We start from the raw sequence: 21,851 nt of genomic DNA, 5'->3' as shown, positions 1-21,851 counted from the left end.
GACCTGTTGCAAAAAACGTTTTCTGACACACCAGGAATCATCCCAGCACCTCAGGTCACTCAATTTCTTGGAGATGGAGCAGACACGTGGAAGATGGTCTAAATGTGCTGACGCACATTGATGCTGAGAGGTTGGACTGTCCTGCCTGGAGGGCAGTGATTGTGACTTGTGCACTCACATACATGATTGACGAACAATGATGATTCACCTGCTCCCTCGCTAACAATATCTCAGCAAATCAAAGTTTGTACCTCCCGTGTTATAAATGGCTGTATAGACTACTTTATACTCCTGCTAGCAATCATACATGTTATATTGGTGTTTCCAATTGTTTGAGCAGAGGCCGCACCCAGGTGGGTACTTTTATCTAGCCAGGTGATATCATGCGGCGTTTGGACTTTGGACTAAAGTGATAGGTATCATGGGTAGAATTCTGTGGCACAGAAGAGAGATGCTCCTTTAGGGGTGTCAACTCGGAGTATGTTGACGGCCCAAAAGATGTAATATGAAATTCATGTGGCATGCCATACTTCTAGCTAGAAAACAGGTGTCCCTTCATTGGTGTAGATGGCCAGCCCAGGCATGATGCACGGGTTTAGAGCTATTTCCCAAACTAATGAGCCAGATGAATCATAGGCAGATACAGTTGCCACTCATTACAGATACAAGGATGAATGGATCAGGTTTCATCATGCCTACTTGGCTGGTTGAGAGCCAGACTGTATGCCTGATTTAGAACAGCCATTTATTTTTTTCTTTCTTACTCCATAGGATATCAACCTTTAGTTGTTTATAGTGTTTATAATAAATGATCGGACATGCACAATTAAATTAGTATAGTAAGCACAAATGTTTGGTCTATATGTGATGTTAGCCATTATATTTCATTTCTCTCTCATAAAGTGTATGCCAAGAACTGTTGTTCAGTTGATTGCTCGTAACTGACATTAAAACAAATTTAAAATGAAATGTAAATATGCAATCATACATATAGATGGTCATTGTGAACGTATCTTTGTTGATGGTCACTGGGTCTTTAGCCAAGCCCACATACATTAATTTAGATAAGTTGCTCTCCTGATTGATAGTTAATTCAATTGTAGTCAATACCCTCAAATGGGATTGGATGTTCACTCACACCACACATGTTGCTAGTAGAACTATTATCTGCCTCGCCTACAGATTTGACATATTATTCCTGCCTGCAGTTTTTTAGTAGAGCTTCAGTCCTACTTGCTGATCGCTGTAGAGAGTTTTACCCCTAGTTGTAGATGTTTATTGCAAATGATCATTTTAGCTTCGATAATGCTTGCTGTCAGTTAGTAGAGCTCCTATCCATCCCTGCAGTTGCTTAGTAGACCGTCCTGCCTATGGTTGGGTAGTAGAGGCGCTCTCCGGCTTGTGGTCAATGAGCAGAGTTTCTATCCTACCTCGGGTCGAATAGTAAAGGTTCTATCCTGTCTGCAGTTGGTTAGTGGAGCTTCAATCCTGCCTGCGGTCAGTTAGTAGAGCTTAAATCCTGTCTCTGGTTGGTTAAAGGAGCTTCTGTCCTGCCTGTGGTCAGTTAGTAGAGTTTATATCCCGTCTCTGGTTGGTTAGTAGAGCTTCCATCCCGCCGGCTCTTGGTTACTAGGGCTTCGATACTGGCTGCGATTGGTTAGTGGAACTTCAAGCCTGCCTGCTGATTAGTCCAGGCTATAAACAGGGGCATAGCTAGGACAGTGAGACTGGGGCGGGAGTGAGGGGGGAGAATGAGCAAGTGAGATTCAAAATTTCCAACAATCATGCTAGCATACCATATTCATTATTGTATGGGAAGAAGTACATAAGGGGGCTTTAGAGCTGGTAGAAAGGGAAAGGAGTGCTGATTATGAGGGGTATCTAAAACACATTATTTTGTAAAACAACAGTGTTTTCAGACCTTCAAAATAGAGATATGTGTGCATGTGTGTGTATGTTTTTGTCTGAGTGAGCATTTAAAAATCCCAGGTGAAATCCAACAGACACCTTAGGCTGCCCGACTGAAAGCTCCTGTACCCAACTATCTCTTAAATAATGCATTTCTTAGGGGGTGTAACACCCCAAACACCCCCCTGAAGCGGCGCCCCTGGCTATAAATGATCATTAGATCTTCTAGAGCTTTTGGCCTGCCTAAGAAATTTTATTACAAACTTGTCCCTGTCCACATATGGATATTTAAGTTTAAATCTTGCTTACCTATGGATACTGAGATTTTGGTGCTGACCAGAGATAGTTATCCGAACGTTAGCCATGCCTGAGGAACATGGGGTGCCTAGAGGAGACTCATTTTAGAATTGTGCCTAATAAACACATTTGGTCACTCACTTGTTGAGAAAGACTATGATTGGTTAGAGAAACTTTCTAATCAAATATTTCACAGGATACCATTAGCTGTGGCCCGCCCTCTCATTAGTTCATCCCTCTCCTGCAATTAATATTTAGGTATAACATTTGTGCATGTGAAACACTCCATGACTGGCCGACTGGAGCCAAAGTAATGATCACATACCTCCCAGGGCTTCCAAGATCTGCTCCATAGTTGGATCCGGATGATTTCGCAGCAAGGTGTACATGGACATCACCATGCCGGGGGTGCAGAAGCCACACTGGGATCCGTGGGATTTTGCGATCCTTTCCTGTAGAACAGCAAAGACACAACTTGAGCAATTCGTCAAAAACAATTCCTCCACTGCGCTGTAGATGGCTTTGTAGGATGCCTGGGTGGGATTGAAGTAAGGAGGTGCTTTGTGGAATGCAAAGAGTAGGACATGCTAGACACTGTACTGTAGTGTGAGTGAGATCAGAACTTGTATTACAAGAAAGCCATTGATTCTACGTCCTCCTTCCTGTCTAGATACAATTCATCCTGGGATAACCTATTTGTTGCCCTTTAGCCAATCCTTGGCACATGACTGAACATGGGTTATTGGAGATAGGAAAATATAAGACAGAGGCAGGATAACCTTTTTGCAAATCAGAAAGTTTCTAGTCAAGAGAGTGCTTTTGATGAGGTAAGTTGTCATTAACAATCCACATTTTCAAGGGTAGTAATAACCGCTGTTAAAATCAGTGCTTACTTGCTCTTCATAGCCCTTTCAGGAGGCTGCCATGAGACGTACCTCGGCTAATAAAGTGTCAAGTCAGTGGCAAATCCGTGCTTTGGATGTTCTGAATTAGGTACCCATTAAATGAAGTCTGGGTTTATGGAATCTACCCCTTTTGTTCTCTCCCTCAATGTGTGCAGAAACATAATGTTTGTGTTTTTTACACTGGAGATACTGAAATCATGGTTTTACGTCAAAATTATAAGTGTGTGTTTCTTCCATAAATGTTGGCAAGATCTCAAAATATGGCAGGCTTCACTGCATCCGGCCAGCAGGATACATCCGCCGCTGCACTGGGGAATGGAGTGTAGCCAGCCAGTTAATCTTTAAATCAGGCTCAAAGATACCTCGAAAGCTGAACTACACATCTTTCTGAAATGTTAATAAAGTGTTACAGTTGTTGTGGGAATGGCTAAAGTGTGCTACAGTCGACTTCTGTTATTGCAAAAGGAAACACATGTTTTATTTCCCGTTGGACATGGTGTAATGTTATATTTATTAAGAAATACTTTGTTAAATAAGTCACTCGGGGACCCCTGATTTTCGTAAATGTTTTCTTTCTTTTCTGTTCCATGCACTCATTTTCCATTGCCAAATAGAGAGCGTCCCCTCACAAACCAGGTTTCCAGGGTTGGAACCATTGACTTTCCCCTATAGTCCTACTATAAATGTATAGTATATAGAAACAGTATTGTGGTTAGATCCCTTCTGATGGCCTGCCTGTTAGAATTATCTCGAGGCATCACTCAATCTGACTCCCTGTGACCTCTTTTTTGCACCTAAAATATTCCTCTAGGAATCGTCTACTTTGGGGCAGGACCTGACTATATGCACAAAATGGACGTCGTTACATCCTATCCAGCATTTATGCTGTCTGGCTGGGTCTATGAAGTGTAGTGTTGCAGGTGTTCGGTGTCATCGATCTAGGACTTTTTATAAGGCTTCTCTCTCCTTTGCATGTCTGGCACGGCTCATATTCCTGATGCAAATGTCTCCCTATGGGTCCTCATCTCGTTCAACGCCTACTTCCCCTTCTCAGACTATCTGGTAGGTGGCTTTGTTCTCTTTGTGGGACCTCAGCATGGTTTATATACATTTGTAATAGCATGAATCATGTCTCCCTGATTTCTTAAGCATTGCTACATTGCCACCCCTTTATCAAGGTTCCATTTAAAATGCTGAAGTTCAAAGACCTTAAACATTGTAAAGGGGTATATCGTTACAGAAGAATGTTTTTATGTTTTATTTTTTTTAATGCATTTGTTTCAGTTCCGCAAACCTAGCAAAGAGGAGGTGTTCTAGTATGTTAGTGATGTCTCAACTCCTGGATCAAGATCTTTTTTCTTATGGAAGCTAAAAATAATGTTCGTGTTTTTTTATTGTCTAGACGTAATATTAGGAAAAACACAAGTCCGAAGTGTAAAAAGCAAGCCAGAATTCAACAGCTTCCTGTATTGTGAGGATGGTGATGCTCAAAAGCCCCCAGTTACCCTTGTCCCCTCTGTCTCGGTCCCTCCTGAGCGCTGACCAGGGGTGTCTAGTGCCCAATGGAAGCTCTGAGTGCTACGGGTAGTGCTTTCTGCTCTTACCTGAACTGGATGGAGTCTGGTCTTGGTACTTCCAATCCCTTCCACTGTGGTAATGGCCATTCCATCGAGGGAACATATCGGGATCAGGCAAGCCACAGCAGAATAGTGCCTTTGAAAGGAGAAAGAGAATTCAAAAGGAGATTCAGCAACATTCAAGGGTTGCCAGCCAGACAAGGGTTGCATCCTGCGCTGTGTGTCATATCATGCGTTGCTGCACTTGGTTTTGCTTGGTAGGGAGGCAGAAGTGCTGCATCCTGCATTTCTCCTTCCTTGTGCCTAGTTTATTGTGTAGTTTAAAAGGGTGCAGTTTTCTCATGCTAAACCCAAAGTACTGTATTTAGTAGATTGGGTTTAGCGTGAGAAACCTTGGGTGGTTGCATGGAAACGCCCATGCACGACCCTTGGTACGGCCCCATGGCGCAAAGTAGTGCAAAGCAGTGCTATGCGCTGTTTCACATTACTTTTACATTCTTTCTAGTGCTAAACAAGTTTAAAACTGGAAAGTAAATTAGGAAAAAATTATGTGCCGTTTTGCATCACTTTTGTGCCGCAAACATGGCACAAAATCGTAGTAAATCCCCCCAAAGTGTTTTGTCCCCTCTATCATGTGTCTTGCTCTGATGAAGGAATGATTGCTTGGGCACTCCACATGAAGTAAGTAATGGGACAAGGTAGAAGAGGAGGAGGTAATGCTCAGATTACTTACCAGTAAAAAAAGATTACCAGTAAGTAATCCAAGCATTACACGTTACCTCAACACTCTGAGCATTTTAATCATTGGCCAGAGATTATACATGAATCTCTCAAACAAGCATGTCAAACACTGAATTAAATTACCAGTATTAAATACCCTGCAACATAGATCTCTGTTGCAGGTGCTTTAACCCCTCAGCTGTCTTTAAGTGCAGCCTATGGGGCAAATGTACGAGGAAGTGGCGGAGTGAGGCGTTAGCCATCATGGCTTAACGCCTCAATCCGCCACTTCAGAAATGTAAGGCTGCACCATATTTACAAGGATAAGGTGCAGCTTTGCGTTTCCCCCTGCGCTGGCGCTACACTTAGTAGTGGAGCGCCAATGCAGGTACCCTTGCTCCATAGTGCAAGTGTGTCTATGTGCAGGGAAAAGATTGTTTATGTACAGGAATGTCCTCCTTCCTGTATATAAACAATCTTTAAATGCCATTTTGTCACTACTATGTGTGCTGCACACATGGATGTCGCAAAATGGATTTTTTTTAAAAGGTTGTTTATGTACAGGAAGGGCTACCTTCCAGTACATAAACAATCCAAGGCATTTTGCTTTTTCAATGGAAAAAGCAAAAACGAGAAGAAATAATGCATTTCTCCTCGTTTCGCCAATGTAAGACCCGGTTTTACCTGGTCTTAACTTTTGTGCTGCCTCCTATTTGCGCTGCCCTTGTAAACAGGGGACTGTGTCAAAATCAATGGGTGCTGCAGTGGAACGCCCACCACAACACCCACTGCCCACCTCTTTCACGCTTAGGATAGCGTGAAAGGAGGCATCATTTACAAGGTAGCGTTAGGCCACGAAAAGTGGCTTAACTCTGCCTTGTAAATAAGGCAAAGCCCCTATCGCCACCACAGCGTTGTAAAAAGTGACGTTGTGGTGGCGAAGGGGGCTTGTACATATGCTCTTATTTGTGTCCAAAATATAAAACAGAATAGCGGAAGTAGCGATATTTTTCCCACCTTGCCCATTTGTTTTGCGTTTTCCAGACTGACTACAAATCAACAGTACTATAATAATACGTCTGTTGGTGCTTGTACTCAGCGCCTCAAAACAACAAAAATACACTATTTGGTTGCACACCGACCCTATTCAAAATCACCGTAGCCTGGAAAGCGCTACAGAACGCCCGCTGTTTGTTCAACAACATAACAGAGAATACCTCGATGTTCATTTTCCAGGTGTAACACCACCTTCCAGTCCCGGCGTGCACGAATTGATGCGCCGTTAGAGACCACGCAGGGACCACAAAAAAGGCGCCCCTGCCCTCCAGTGGCCGCACCGTGCATTGCGCCGGGTTTCAGTGGTTCGTTCCATTGTTCCTCTGCTTCACACACTCCTCAGAGTTCAATCACAGGACGAGCACTTCCAATGCCAGGGTGATGATTGCCACCGCAGTGAACGGGCTCCATCCAACTCAACCTCTTCGGTCTTCATCTCGGCTGACACAAGCGAACGTTGGCAACGCCAGGTCTCTATGACATCCCACGGCCGGGATCTCCAAGGAGACTAACGGGTCATCATGCACGAGACACAGCTGGATGCATCAACAGCACAGTGCATTAACGTGTATGGATTGGACACTATACAGTGTGTAGAGGGACGGTATTATAGAAAGCACCCCAGGGTCGCAACTTCCGTTTGTGCCGCCTTCTTCCACTCCAGGGCCAATCTGTTATTATAGAAGGTGCCAGAGGCTTGTGTGGCACTCTCGATCACATCGATCTCGGCAGTGCAAAATGTGCACAGTCACAAAGGGGTGTTCCCTCATTTGTGTGGGTGCCTGGCCACATGGAAATATGGGAACTCTTTGCTGTGTCACCCCTGCTGTATTGGACGCAGAGGCAAAGGAGCTGCTGGCAGGCACACTGTTTTGCACCATATAGTGGTGGCACACAGTGCGCCCATGAGGACACCCCTGGTTTGAGTTTATAGTTGAGTCCCCAGGGCACCCACCAGACCCCCCTGCAGGGAGATCTCGGTCCCCTTTTAAAGTCCGGCCAGGTTACCATCGCAGTGAAAGGCAGGTTGCTGGCATCATATAACCAGTAAACCATTCAGTAATTTACTCTTCAGAGAGCAGGTGCAAATTTGCTTCTGTACTCTAAACAGCGCTGTTAGACCTGTCAGCCTGAGGGTAGTCTTTTCCCAAATTTTTTGCCTAAGTCCTCCATTTTTACTGATGTCGTTTTTGTTGGCCTTAGGCTCTCTGCACTTTACCACTGCTAACCAGTGCTAAAGTGCATGTGCTCTCACCTTTAAACATGGTGAAATTATCTTAAATGCAATAGGCACATTTAATTTACTTGTAAGTCATAGTAAAGTGATACTGCATGTACCCAAGTCCTGTAAATTAAATGCTACTAGTTGGCCTACAGCACTGATTGTGCCCCCCAGTTATGCAGCCCTTTTAAACATGGCTCAGGCCTGTCATTGCAACCTGTGTGCACAGTTTTCGATTTGGCAAAATAAACTTTTTGCCAGGTCTAACCTTTCTTTTTTAATACATATAAGTCACCACTAGGGTAGGCCCTACACAACCCTGAGGGCAGGGTGCAGTGAATTAAAAAAAGTGGGACATGTACTTTTAACTTTTACATGTCCAGGTAGTGAAAATCTCTTACATTCGTTTTCCAGTACTGCAAGGCCTACCACTCTTGTAAGATAACATGGAGTTAACTTATTACATTTAATAAGCGATAACCTTCAACTGGGAATAGGTAGGACTAGTAAGTTTTGTGTCTAAAGATTTGTAGTTTAAAACCATCTCCAATGGTAAAGTCATATGTTAAGCCACAATTCTGAAAATGTCACTTTTGGCCATATGTATGAAGGTACTGATTTGCGATTCTGAAATAGTGATTTTTAAGAAATCGCTATTTCAGAATTGCAAATTGGTATGTATGTACAAATTCGCTTTTTTTAGCGAATTCTTAGTATTCCTTAATTGCGATTAGCAAATTGCGAATCGCAATTAAGGAATACTTTCCCATTCATTTCTATGGGCCAGGAGGCCCATAGGAATGAATGGGAAGGTATTCTCAATTTTGCGATTCGCAATTTGAAAATCGCAAATTGAGAATAATTTCAAGGGTGTAGGGGAGTCCAAAGGACATGAATATACAACAAGAGGTATCCAGGAGTCTCAAACAAAGTGAAAACGAATCACTAACAACTATTGGCATGAAAGAATAAGAGACAGGTGGAGACTACATTCATCAATTGCATCACGTGACTAGATGACACATTCGCGTGAGGCACATATTCTAGGTGGAAAATTTCCCATCAGTTGTCTAACTGTACCGCCACTATCACATCATTTGGGTTCTCCTCACCTAGGAGTCAGTGCCCATTACAGTCACACAAAACGTAACAGAGGACTGTAAAGGTGAAGAGCCCCATATAATTCTTATCGGTTAGGCGGACACAGTAGCAAAAAGCAGTGCAAAAGAAATGACAAGTGAGAATATAAAATTAGGTAAGACTGAGTAGAAAAAAGAGATTTTTTAATAGTTTCTCTCAGCTTCCCAACTCTAAAAGAAGTGTACAGGCAGATTTAACAAAATATCTGCTCAGCGAGCGGTCAACATGTTTCTGCATCTAGGGAAGTACCCATGCATTCATCAGGACCTAGGTGGTGCTACTGCTGGAGAAATAGTGATAAATATAAAAGGAAAAATGTCACCTGGTTTTCAGGTTCAAATGCTCCACCACAATCTACAAATAAAATCACGACAACAGAAAGAAGAGTGAAAAGACACATTGCATTGTCAATCTTGAAAAACAACACACTTGACTATAGTGTTATTGAAGTGACTTGTCAGTACAATTTAAATGACATATTCACACTCACCCAATTAGTGTGGGGTTAGCGCCTCACCTCACCTGGCTGCAGCTCAGGTAAATGAGGAGCACCGCTCTGTTATGGAAAAACATACGTACACATAAGCCATCACTGTTAGCCCCACGAGTACCAATGATTAAAAAAATCAAATCAAAACTAAGTCATTCGTCTAGGGTTACCATCATCAGTCTCTTGTCTAAACGATACTAAGGCGCTTACCTCTCCGTCGGTGTCTCCAGGCGTTCCTCTGCGCTGGACTTGGGGAGGCACCGACAGGAGGAAGCGCTGTCTATTTGATGACTCACATCCTTTCAGCGCTCACGTGATAGCGCAAAGGATGATGGTAATTGTAGTGAAATGTCATCGACTCAACACATAAAAAAGATGCTGTCATTGCGCACCATGTTAAAGCGTCAATAGCGAAATAGTCCGTGTGCATTCATTGCAAAGACAACGTATTGGTGCAGATGATTGTGATTAGTGCAGTGCAAGGGACGCACAAATATGATGTAATATTTACATGCCTCAACACTGATGCTGTGATATTGTATATATTTACACTAGCGAGCAGTGAAAGTCAGGCTGTAGTGTCCACTAAATTGTATTAGTGATGGTGTTTATGGAGCATACAGATAGGTCACTCATTGATAGAGTATTTAATTCAATGAGAAAAATGTACTACCATGGCATACATATATATTGAAATGATTGATGTCATGAACAGAGTACCAGTACAATCCTGTTACCAATTTACAGCGACATCCAGGGGATAGGTTCATTTAACCCCTCCTGGTCGCTATTCATCTTGTATACCCATTTTTGTTCTTTTTTAAAAAGAAATTTGGCTACTTCAGGACAATGATCAGGGATAGTTGGTTGTTCTAATATGGTCCACGTAAAATCATCGGGGCCATGGCCTACTTCCAGAAAATGGGCTGTAAGGCGCGTCGCTTGTTTGCGGCAGCGAACTGTGCTTTTGTGCTCACAAATGCGGGTTCTTGTTTTTCTTGGGGTCATGCCCACATATCTTTTTGAGCAGGGGCATGTAATGAGATAGATGGTATTCTCACTATTACAATTTGTGAATTTCAGCTGTTGCCACGGACGGCCTGTGCCAATATCGACCGTGGTCGATTTAGTTGTCTGGGGGCACACAGAACAGTTTCCACAAGGATGATGCCCTTGTACAGGGGGGAGATCCCAAAGGGTTCCCACTTGTCGAGTCATTCTATTTTTTGGCCGTGTATGTACCAACTGGTCTTTGATGTTCTGACCTCTCTTAAACGCAAATAGGGGTAAAGGTAGTGTATCACCGCCGGTGTTCAGAATAGACCAATGTTTTTTTATGATCTTTTGGACCTGATTGGATCTAGTGTGAAAAGTATTTACAAAAGTCATCCTGTCTGACTTTTCCTTTGGAACCGTCAATTCCAAGAGAGGCTTGCGGTTGTTATTCGAGGCCCTTTTCTTAGATAGGCGTATGATTGAGGATGGATAGTTCTTTTCACGTAGTTGTTCTGACAATTTGTCCGAATGTGTCTCAAACGCCTCTTTAGTCGAACAGTTCCTCTTCAACCTCAGAAACTGTCCAATTGGCAAGTTGTTCCTTAGTGCTCTAGGATGGCAACTTTCATAATTGAGAAGCGCATTCCGGGCCATGGGTTTCTTGTATAGTTCTGAGGTGAGGCCATCCGTGGTGGCCAAAATCAAGAGGTCTAGAAACGGTAGCTGAGTTCTACTGTATTCGATTGTAAATTTTAAATACATATTGCAGGAATTCAACCAACGGTGGAAATCCAACAAATCAGTTTCAGAACCTCTCCAGACTACGAAGATGTCATCTATGTATCGCTTCCAGACTCGGAGCGATACATAGTAAGGATTATCATGGTTGAGCACCTTCGACTGTTCAAATACATGAACGTATAGATTTGCTAAACTAGGAGCAAAGACACTCCCCATACTCGTTCCAGATGTTTGGAGGTAGGTGGTGTCCTCAAATTTGAAATAATTCTCTTTCATAGCTAGTTCAGCCAAGTTCATGATGAACGGGACAGGTGTACATGATTGTAAGTCCCTCTCTTGTAAGATGGTGTTAATGACCTCTAGGGTCTCTGTCTGGGGGATAGATGTATAAAGTGACTCAACATCAAACGAGACCAGGATGTTTTTTGTGAAGTCGAAGTCAATGTCAGGGAGAAGCCGCAGGACATCCTTAGTGTCCTTCAAATACGTAGGCATTTCTCTTACAATGGGATTCAAGAAGTAATCTACAAACGTAGATAAAGGTTCCAGAATAGAACCAACTCCAGAGATTATAGGTCTCCCCGGGGGTGGTCTCTGAGGTTTATGAACCATGGGCAGGCAGTAGAAGTATGGAATGGAGGGATTAAAAGTGCACAGATATTGACCCTCCTGGGGAGTGATCCATCCATTCGAGGTGGCCTCTTCTACAAGCTGGCTGATCTTAGTCTTTAATTTCTCAGTTGGATCTACCTTCAAAGGAGTATACGAATTCCGATCTTGAAGTTGCCTCAAACATTCTGTTCTGTAAGTTTCTGTGTCTAATAACACTATTGCACCGCCTTTGTCGTATAGTTGAGTCCAAAGGACACCCTGTTGCACCCCTGAAATATGCATGGGTGCACATGTGGTGCATATACATGCCCTAAGGGCATGTATGTGCGTCACATGGCACTTTGAAAAATGCTGAAATGTGCATTTTTCAAGGAAATCGCAACTTACCACCAACTAGAAGTTGGTGGTAATTTGCGATTCCATAAAGGCCTTTTGCAAATTTTTTTGGCTTCATACATTGCATTTAAGGAATCGCAAAATTTGTGATTCCTTAAATGCAATTGCAAAATAAGGAATCCCAAAATTTGCGATTCCTTATTTTGCACAAGATTTTACTTCATACATATCGTTTTGCTAATTCGCATTCGCAAAGGACGAAATTCTGCGAATTTCAGCCTTTGCGAATACGAATTTGCTTCATACATATGGACCTAAATACATAGATAGCGAGTGCACTCCTTCCCTTAATTGATATTTAGTTTTGCTTGAACAGCAAAGTTAATGCGTGCAAAACAGCTCTGAGAATCGTCCCATCACAGTCTATTGGAAGATACTGCCAAAGGGTACTGCAGTTTGCTTACCCTGCTGCTGCACTGCGTGAATGAGAGAAATGCTCCGAAGTGAACCCAATCTTACAAATTAACCAAATTAATCCACAGTACACCAGACGGTTTGAGCAACAATCTTAATCATATCCTTCCACGTTTGTAGAATCAATCTGGAGACAGCACAGTTGAGCAGAATACTTTATTCTCACATTTTCAGATGCCTTTAGTAGCCCATCCAGGCTTTTACATAAGCACATGCTTTCAACCATATTTGATAACAGGTCTTTAAAAATTAGAAACATCGGTTTAGCCAAGCACTCGAAAAACACTACTACATAATCCCCAATTCTACTATCATCCCTAAAGAACCAATTCAAGTTTACCCTCCCGAAACCACCCCACATAAATACACGTGCTCTTCAGTAAAAAGTAAAGAGAACGCTCTAAAAAAACCCTTATTTTTCCTTTTAAATGTATTCCACCCACTCGAGATAAACTGTACCCATTTACCTTAAAAATACCGCATCCAACAGTCAGTCCTGCTTGTGCTTCCCTTCGTGTTCTCATTCACGCAGTGCAGCAGCAGGGTAAGCCAACCCAAGTACCCTTTGGCAGTAACTTTTGGAAAGTTGGCATTTTGTGGACCCAACCATTTGATGCCGGCACCCTCTATCCTGGGTCACATGTCTAGATCTAGATGGCAGTTGGTCTTTGTGTATTGTGCCGAGACAGTGAGACAAAGGGGAATAATAGCTGGCAGGATGGTCAATCTCTGACTTGATGAGGAAGAAGAGCCGTCAGGAAGAAGAGCCGTCACCTACTGCACATGCACATCACACGAGGCTCTGCCCAGCACACTCACAAAGGGTTTTGACACTAGCCTTTTGTGACCCCAGACAGGGTTGGGCCAAGGCAGAGAGACAGGAAATTCCAAATACTTCTCATGGCAGGACCTTCCAGAACCTTCTCCTTCTTCAAAGTAGGCACCATGTATAAAAAGTGAACCCTCAGACCCAACTCTTCAGTACTCTTCTGGACCTGTTGATACTACAGAAGCAGGACTGCTGTGCTGCTTTGCTGCAAGCAAGACTACCACTCTGCTGCCCTATTACTCTGCAGCCCTGCTGGCTGAGAAGGAAAACTAGTCCTGCACCCTTCATCCAAGGCTCAAGTGAATCCAAGGGTCAGCTGACTAACCGCCTGTTGTGATTTGCAGGTACATAACAAGCTTCAGAGGCTCACTGCAACTGCCTAGCTGATCTGCTTTCCGGAACAGCAACTGGGCTAGCAACTGGACCTGCCTGAGCCCTGCTGGCCTCTGCTCAAGTGAGTTCCTGACCCCCATGAGGTGCCCCTCAGGTCCTGTACCCTTGGTGTGATATCAGTTGAGCTCCTCTTTAATGAAAAGGAGAAATCCTGAAGTTTTGGGCACTTTGTGTCCACGAATGGAATTGTTCGCGGCAAGATCTTGCTACCTATGCCACCGGCCAACACAAAGCTCTGCTGAACCCAAATCGTCATGCCACAGCGATTGCCAGCGACTCCAGGCAATGCTATATCTGTACTTCTGCATACCTCATTGACAGCTTGCGGTAACCACCAACGGAAAGCTCCAGCAACGACCACCCGCAATGACCAAGAGCGACAACTGTCTGCGACGTCCAGTCTTTTCTTTGCGCTACATTGACGACCAACTGTGACACTCTCACTGCTCCTCGCGATCACCTCCATCGCAAACGGCACTCTTCGTGTTAGACTTTTAAAGGTAACTCCTCCAGTGGGCCTAACCTGGTCCCTGTACATCTCAGTTGGCCTGAACTTGTGACTTTCACTCGGTCTCACATGGCCATATAACCGCGAGTGGTGCTTCGTGCTTTTAGGTGCTATACTTACTGGAAATCTTTAAAACTGCATATATCTGGTTCTACTGATTGGATTTTTGTCTTTATGGTCTCAAATCATTGATAACATTTTACTCTATTTTCCTAAATTGTTTTGGGATTTTTTAGTGTGTTGTGTTTTCACTTTATTACAGTTTGACGTGCTGCATAATTATTATACACATTGCATCTAAGTTAATCTTGAATGCTTGTGCCAAGCTACCGGATGGTTAAGCAGCAGCGGGTGCTCCATTTGGGCACAACAAAAGTGAAAAGAAAATGGAAAAAAAGTAGCTTTATTCCCTTTTTATTTTTTGCTTTGCGAGCCGCCAGAGCTGAGTCATGCTGGTGTATTGTGAGGTAATTTACAACAAGGGGTGGTGATGGACAGAGTCTCTGAATTAAGCAGAGTACTCTCACCCAGTCAAGAGATCAGGGCTAGATCCAACACCATTTTTTAGCTCATTGCACCATCCCAGTTTCAGAACCTGGCTGTATGCAAATTAGTCTGTCCCTGGCCCCGTGCATCATGGGAACAGGGCAGACCAGACTACAAAAGCCAATTCTTACACTGGGAAGGAAACAAGCTTCCGGGGACCGGTTTCTGCCATTTCAGGCGTCTTCGGCCCGGCTTGCTTGAATCCTGATGGTGCAATGAGCAAGGGACTCACATCTGAGTATACCCTTCCACGCTTAGGGTGGACAAAATAATTTACAACAAGGGGTGGTGATGGACAGAGTCTCTGAATTAAGCAGAGTACTCTCACCCAGTCAAGAGATCAGGGCTAGATCAACACCATTTTTTAGCTCATTGCACCATCCCAGTTTCAGAACCTGGCTGTATGCAAATTAGTCTGTCCCTGGCCCAGTGCATCATGGGAACAGGGCAGACCAGACTACAAAAGCCAATTCTTACACTGGGAAGGAAACAAGCTTCCGGGGACCGGTTTCTGCCATTTCAGGCGTCTTCGGCCCGGCTTGCTTGAATCCTGATGGTGCAATGAGCAAGGGACTCACATCTGAGTATACCCTTCCACGCTTAGGGTGGACAAAATAATTTACAACAAGGGGTGGTGATGGACAGAGTCTCTGAATTAAGCAGAGTACTCTCACCCAGTCAAGAGATCAGGGCTAGATCCAACACCATTTTTTAGCTCATTGCACCATCCCAGTTTCAGAACCTGGCTGTATGCAAATTAGCCTGTCCCTGGCCCAGTGCATCATGGGAACAGGGCAGACCAGACTACAAAAGCCAATTCTTACACTGGGAAGGAAACAAGCTTCCGGGGACCGGTTTCTGCCATTTCAGGCGTCTTCGGCCCGGCTTGCTTGAATCCTGATGGTGCAATGAGCAAGGGACTCACATCTGAGTATACCCTTCCACGCTTAGGGTGGACAAAATAATTTACAACAAGGGGTGGTGATGGACAGAGTCTCTGAATTAAGCAGAGTACTCTCACCCAGTCAAGAGATCAGGGCTAGATCCAACACCATTTTTTAGCTCATTGCACCATCCCAGTTTCAGAACCTGGCTGTATGCAAATTAGTCTGTCCCTGGCCCAGTGCATCATGGGAACAGGGCAGACCAGACTACAAAAGCCAATTCTTACACTGGGAAGGAAACAAGCTTCCGGGGACCGGTTTCTGCCATTTCAGGCGTCTTCGGCCCGGCTTGCTTGAATCCTGATGGTGCAATGAGCAAGGGACTCACATCTGAGTATACCCTTCCACGCTTAGGGTGGACAAAATAATTTACAACAAGGGGTGGTGATGGACAGAGTCTCTGAATTAAGCAGAGTACTCTCACCCAGTCAAGAGATCAGGGCTAGATCCAACACCATTTTTTAGCTCATTGCACCATCCCAGTTTCAGAACCTGGCTGTATGCAAATTAGTCTGTCCCTGGCCCAGTGCATCATGGGAACAGGGCAGACCAGACTACAAAAGCCAATTCTTACACTGGGAAGGAAACAAGCTTCCGGGGACCGGTTTCTGTCATTTCAGGCGTCTTCGGCCCAGCTTGCTTGAATCCTGATGGTGCAATGAGCAAGGGACTCACATCTGAGTATACCCTTCCACGCTTAGGGTGGACAAAATAATATACAACAAGGGGTGGTGATGGACAGAGTCTCTGAATTAAGCAGAGTACTCTCACCCAGTCAAGAGATCAGGGCTAGATCCAACACCATTTTTTAGCTCATTGCACCATCCCAGTTTCAGAACCTGGCTGTATGCAAATTAGTCTGTCCCTGGCCCAGTGCATCATGGGAACAGTGCAGACCAGACTACAAAAGCCAATTCTTACACTGGGAAGGAAACAAGCTTCCGGAGACCGGTTTCTGCCATTTCAGGCATCTTCGGCCCGGCTTGCTTGAATCCTGATGGTGCAATGAGCAAGGGACTCACATCTGAGTATACCCTTCCACGCTTAGGGTGGACAAAATAATTTACAACAAGGGGTGGTGATGGACAGAGTCTCTGAATTAAGCAGAGTACTCTCACCCAGTCAAGAGATCAGGGCTAGATCCAACACCATTTTTTAGCTCATTGCACCATCCCAGTTTCAGAACCTGGCTGTATGCAAATTAGTCTGTCCCTGGCCCAGTGCATCATGGGAACAGGGCAGACCAGACTACAAAAGCCAATTCTTACACTGGGAAGGAAACAAGCTTCCGGGGACCGGTTTCTGCCATTTCAGGCGTCTTCGGCCCGGCTTGCTTGAATCCTGATGGTGCAATGAGCAAGGGACTCACATCTGAGGCTACCCTTCCACGCTTAGGGTGGACAAAATAATTTACAACAAGGGGTGGTGATGGACAGAGTCTCTGAATTAAGCAGAGTACTCTCACCCAGTCAAGAGATCAGGGCTAGATCCAACACAATTTTTTAGCTCATTGCACCATCCCAGTTTCAGAACCTGGCTGTATGCAAATTAGTCTGTCCCTGGCCCAGTGCATCATGGGAACAGGGCAGACCAGACTACAAAAGCCAATTCTTACACTGGGAAGGAAACAAGCTTCCGGGGACCGGTTTCTGCCATTTCAGGCGTCTTCGGCCCGGCTTGCTTGAATCCTGATGGTGCAATGAGCAAGGGACTCACATCTGAGTATACCCTTCCACGCTTAGGGTGGACAAAATAATTTACAACAAGGGGTGGTGATGGACAGAGTCTCTGAATTAAGCAGAGTACTCTCACCCAGTCAAGAGATCAGGGCTAGATCCAACACCATTTTTTAGCTCATTGCACCATCCCAGTTTCAGAACCTGGCTGTATGCAAATTAGTCTGTCCCTGGCCCAGTGCATCATGGGAACAGGGCAGACCAGACTACAAAAGCCAATTCTTACACTGGGAAGGAAACAAGCTTCCGGGGACCGGTTTCTGCCATTTCAGCTGTCTTCGGCCCGGCTTGCTTGAATCCTGATGGTGCAATGAGCAAGGGACTCACATCTGAGTATACCCTTCCACGCTTAGGGTGGACAAAATAATTTACAACAAGGGGTGGTGATGGACAGAGTCTCTGAATTAAGCAGAGTACTCTCACCCAGTCAAGAGATCAGGGCTAGATCCAACACCATTTTTTAGCTCATTGCACCATCCCAGTTTCAGAACCTGGCTGTATGCAAATTAGTCTGTCCCTGGCCCAGTGCATCATGGGAACAGGGCAGACCAGACTACAAAAGCCAATTCTTACACTGGGAAGGAAACAAGCTTCCGGGGACCGGTTTCTGCCATTTCAGGCGTCTTCGGCCCGGCTTGCTTGAATCCTGATGGTGCAATGAGCAAGGGACTCACATCTGAGTATACCCTTCCACGCTTAGGGTGGACAAAATAATTTACAACAAGGGGTGGTGATGGACAGAGTCTCTGAATTAAGTAGAGTACTCTCACCCAGTCAAGAGATCAGGGCTAGATCCAACACCATTTTTTAGCTCATTGCACCATCCCAGTTTCAGAACCTGGCTGTATGCAAATTAGTCTGTCCCTGGCCCAGTGCATCATGGGAACAGGGCAGACCAGACTACAAAAGCCAATTCTTACACTGGGAAGGAAACAAGCTTCCGGGGACCGGTTTCTGCCATTTCAGGCGTCTTCTGCCCGGCTTGCTTGAATCCTGATGGTGCAATGAGCAAGGGACTGTATTGTGAGGTGGCACCATTGCTTTAGTGCAGACTGGGAGCAGGGAGGAGCGATGCCTGGCTACACCAGTTTAAACTGCACGTCACTTTAGCTGGATGTCTTGCGACGGCCAGCCTGATAAGTGCAGTATAAACTTCTTCAACCCAAGTGCATTAAGCAGCCAGGTGGATAGACAGCACAAGCCCTTAGTGCCACTATGAGCGTTGAGCCAGCCCGCTACACCCAATCCTGGCGCTGCTTTCATTCAAGTTAACAAAATAAGAGCAGCATTTGGATTAGTTAGGGGAGTTGGCTCTGGGGACATTAACCGGGTCATGCTGGTGCCACAAGTATGAAACCAAGGGTTGACACAGTGGGCCGGTGCAACAATGCACCGCGTGGAGGAACCTCACCCGATCGAAGATAGATAGGCCTGACCTCCTTGAGCCAGAGAATAACTTGGTAATCTGCAGGTAAGACTTTTATGTCGTTGCCAGCCTTGGAACTTGTTACAGGGGGGACTTGTGAGTTTTAAAACATCTGGGAGTGTGTTTGGAAGCCTTGTGCGTGCTGAAAGAGAGCCTGCCTCAATACCAGCCTGGGTGTTTCGGTCCAGCCTGTTTGCTCACCTCACCACTTTGAAATGTCACCAGCCACCACTGTGGTTAAGCACAGGTTTATCTGGAGTTAGCTTGTGATTTCCCCCTGGCAGAAATTGTGGCTCCTGCTTGAGTAGGGTTTCAACCAGTCATCCAATTTCCAACAAAAGCATTCACCATAGTAGGGCACAGTGTCTTGGATTCATGGGACCATGCGCACTATACGCAATATCGTCCCTGCAATTTCACCTTTAACTTTGTTTAATTGACCCAGTGAGTAAGAATGAGAGAAAACCCCTGATATCACAATGTGAAGTAGGAAACGTGTCTAACCACCTTACAGCATGTCAGCATAAAACAAAAGGCAACTGGGTATAAGACATTGTAAAAAGTGATTACACAGTAGTCCAAGAGAGTAATGACAGCTTTTCTATGTGAATCAGTTGGTTCAAGAAATCAATACCCTGATTAGGAATAGATCACTGGAATAATTTGGAAACAAAGTTAGAAAGTTGCATTCCACCACACATTTTTTATAGGATGAAGTGGTGCAAAAACAGAATTCAGATCAATGTTGGAACTCAAAAGGGCAGATACATGTATAAAACTGAAGTCAACATTTTGATAATACACCAATGTTTCCTCCGCTGCTGCAAGTAAAGTAGATAAATGTGCATGACAGACTTACAGAAACATAAACCTGAACAACTGCCTCATAAAAAATACCTCTCATTCAAAGACTCTGCATTCATGGCCACTTTTCCACAAACACTGAGACTACGGGGAAACTACTTCAAGCCCACATCCATGTATTGTCAATATTGGAAGTACCAGACAACACATGGGCCACAAATGTAGTTGCTTTGGAGGATTGACTGTATTCTACATATCAGAAATGTAGTCTGCTCCAGATAATTTATCCATCACAGAAGCAGGGTGCACTGTTCTAGGCTCAGTGGTATGAAGGATATTAATTCTTCCACATGTAAGACGACACGTAATGAGGAACAGGGAGAAAAACTCTGATTTCTTGGTGCCATGGAACAAACTTGTTGGAAAGGGCACCATTTTAGAGACAGCACCCACCCGACATGATTTTAATCATCCATGCTAGGCTGAGGTGACAACTGACTGCTCAAGGATAATGGTCTGATGAGGAAAATGTTTGGCACATAAATATGCCTGAGCTCAGAGCTGTCCTTCTGACACTGAAGTACCCGCAATGACCAAGAGCGACAACTGTCTGCGACGTCCAGTCTTTTCTTTGCGCTACATTGACGACCAACTGTGACACTCTCACTGCTCCTCGCGATCACCTCCATCGCAAACGGCACTCTTCGTGTTAGACTTTTAAAGGTAACTCCTCCAGTGGGCCTAACCTGGTCCCTGTACATCTCAGTTGGCCTGAACTTGTGACTTTCACTCGGTCTCGCATGGCCATATAACCGCGAGTGGTGCTTTGTGCTTTTAGGTGCTATACTTACTGGAAATCTTTAAAACTGCATATATCTGGTTCTACTGATTGGATTTGTGTTCAGGTTGCCAGAATGCTGTTCCAGAGGACGTGTCTTTTGATTAGGCAAGTTGGACCTTTGATTTGGTTTTCCCCCCAATTCATCTTGTGCATCAATCAAGTAGCACAAGCCAAAAATGGTCATCATCACTAAATGCAAGAGGGTTCCAAGCAGACTGAATCTCAACTCAACAAAATCTAGCAAGGCTTTACACCACACACTTCAGGACCTGAACTTGAACGGTTGGCTCGTGATTGTTTACAGGAGGGCCATTCACATCATACACAACATTCATACAACATTCAACCCAAAGGTCTTGGAGATCGGGATATTTTTGCTGGGCTTTTTTGTTCACTTTGACCATCAATGCTGTTAGTAATAATCAAAGGTGAGAGCATAATATGGGCCTCCAGTCTAGGAATAATGGGAGTAGTCACCAAAGAAACATACCTTACCACATACATAGACAGGAGCCTGTGCATTGTGACTATTTCTGATGTCTTACCTGGTTAACTGAAGCGATAAGCTTACAAGAGGTCGCTCTACAACTTTCCTTACTTTTCTGGATAAGGCCTTTCTCAATGATTATTGATTTTTCACGCTCTGAAAAAACAGAACATGGAGGGCTGGGATATGTTTAATAAAGTATTTCTTACCTCAGACAAACTTGTAAGTTGGGAATGTTATGTGCACTTTCTTACACTTCCGGGACCACTTGTGCCTGATACATTTCGGTGTAACTTGGGAAGTGCAGGTACATGTGAGAAAGACTGTGATTCTGTGGGAAATCCCCTCATTTTCATGGGCCACTCTCCTCGCATTGACCTGAAACACTCACTGACGCTCCCCTAAGTGTCTCTTATGACTACTGAACAATCTACATATATATCTTAACTACTCCACACCCAAAACGAGGCTGATCTCGCCTTCCTGAGTCAGGACCGGGTGTGTTCAGAGGTGACCCCTTCTTGTACCTGCTTGCTTTTGTGAATGAAAGCCACAATATACTGCACCAAACCGAATCCAAGTAACACATGAATGCATCTTCTAAAAAGGCAAGTGACAGACAACACCCCGTGCCAGCAGCCGACGAGGGCGTGTATCTGTAAGTGTACCGGATCTCCTTGAAGACGGGGTCGTAGGTTGAGACCATCACGGTGCAGGCGCCGCATCCACCGACTCCGCAGCCATATTTCGCTCCTGTCAGACGGACTGAAGTTGAGCAGTTAAGGGTCATATTTGGTGGTTTACAGGGTCACACGTTTTCTGGTTGTTCGTATATCTTAAAATGAAACCTACTGCAGGGAACC

At 44.6% G+C, this 21,851-nt stretch overlaps 1 protein-coding gene across 1 annotated transcript in view; it reads right to left on the bottom strand.

The window, feature by feature from the left end:
• LOC144822537 (aldehyde oxidase 1-like) overlaps positions 1 to 21,851 on the bottom strand; it is a 661,088-nt gene that overhangs the window by 554,616 nt on the left and 84,621 nt on the right. The window contains exons 3-5 of the mRNA XM_078680183.1: positions 21,657 to 21,753; positions 4,715 to 4,823; positions 2,531 to 2,657 (exon numbers count right to left, since the gene is read on the bottom strand). Coding sequence (XP_078536309.1) covers positions 2,531 to 2,657; positions 4,715 to 4,823; positions 21,657 to 21,753 — 333 coding nt within the window. The remainder of the gene's footprint in view (positions 1 to 2,530; positions 2,658 to 4,714; positions 4,824 to 21,656; positions 21,754 to 21,851) is intronic.

This window comes from Lissotriton helveticus, chromosome 3_1 (genome assembly GCF_964261635.1).
Source record: "Lissotriton helveticus chromosome 3_1, aLisHel1.1, whole genome shotgun sequence".
NCBI lineage: Eukaryota > Metazoa > Chordata > Amphibia > Caudata > Salamandridae > Lissotriton > Lissotriton helveticus.
Note: the sequence above shows the minus strand (reverse complement) of the source record. Positions and strands in the feature narration are given on the sequence as shown.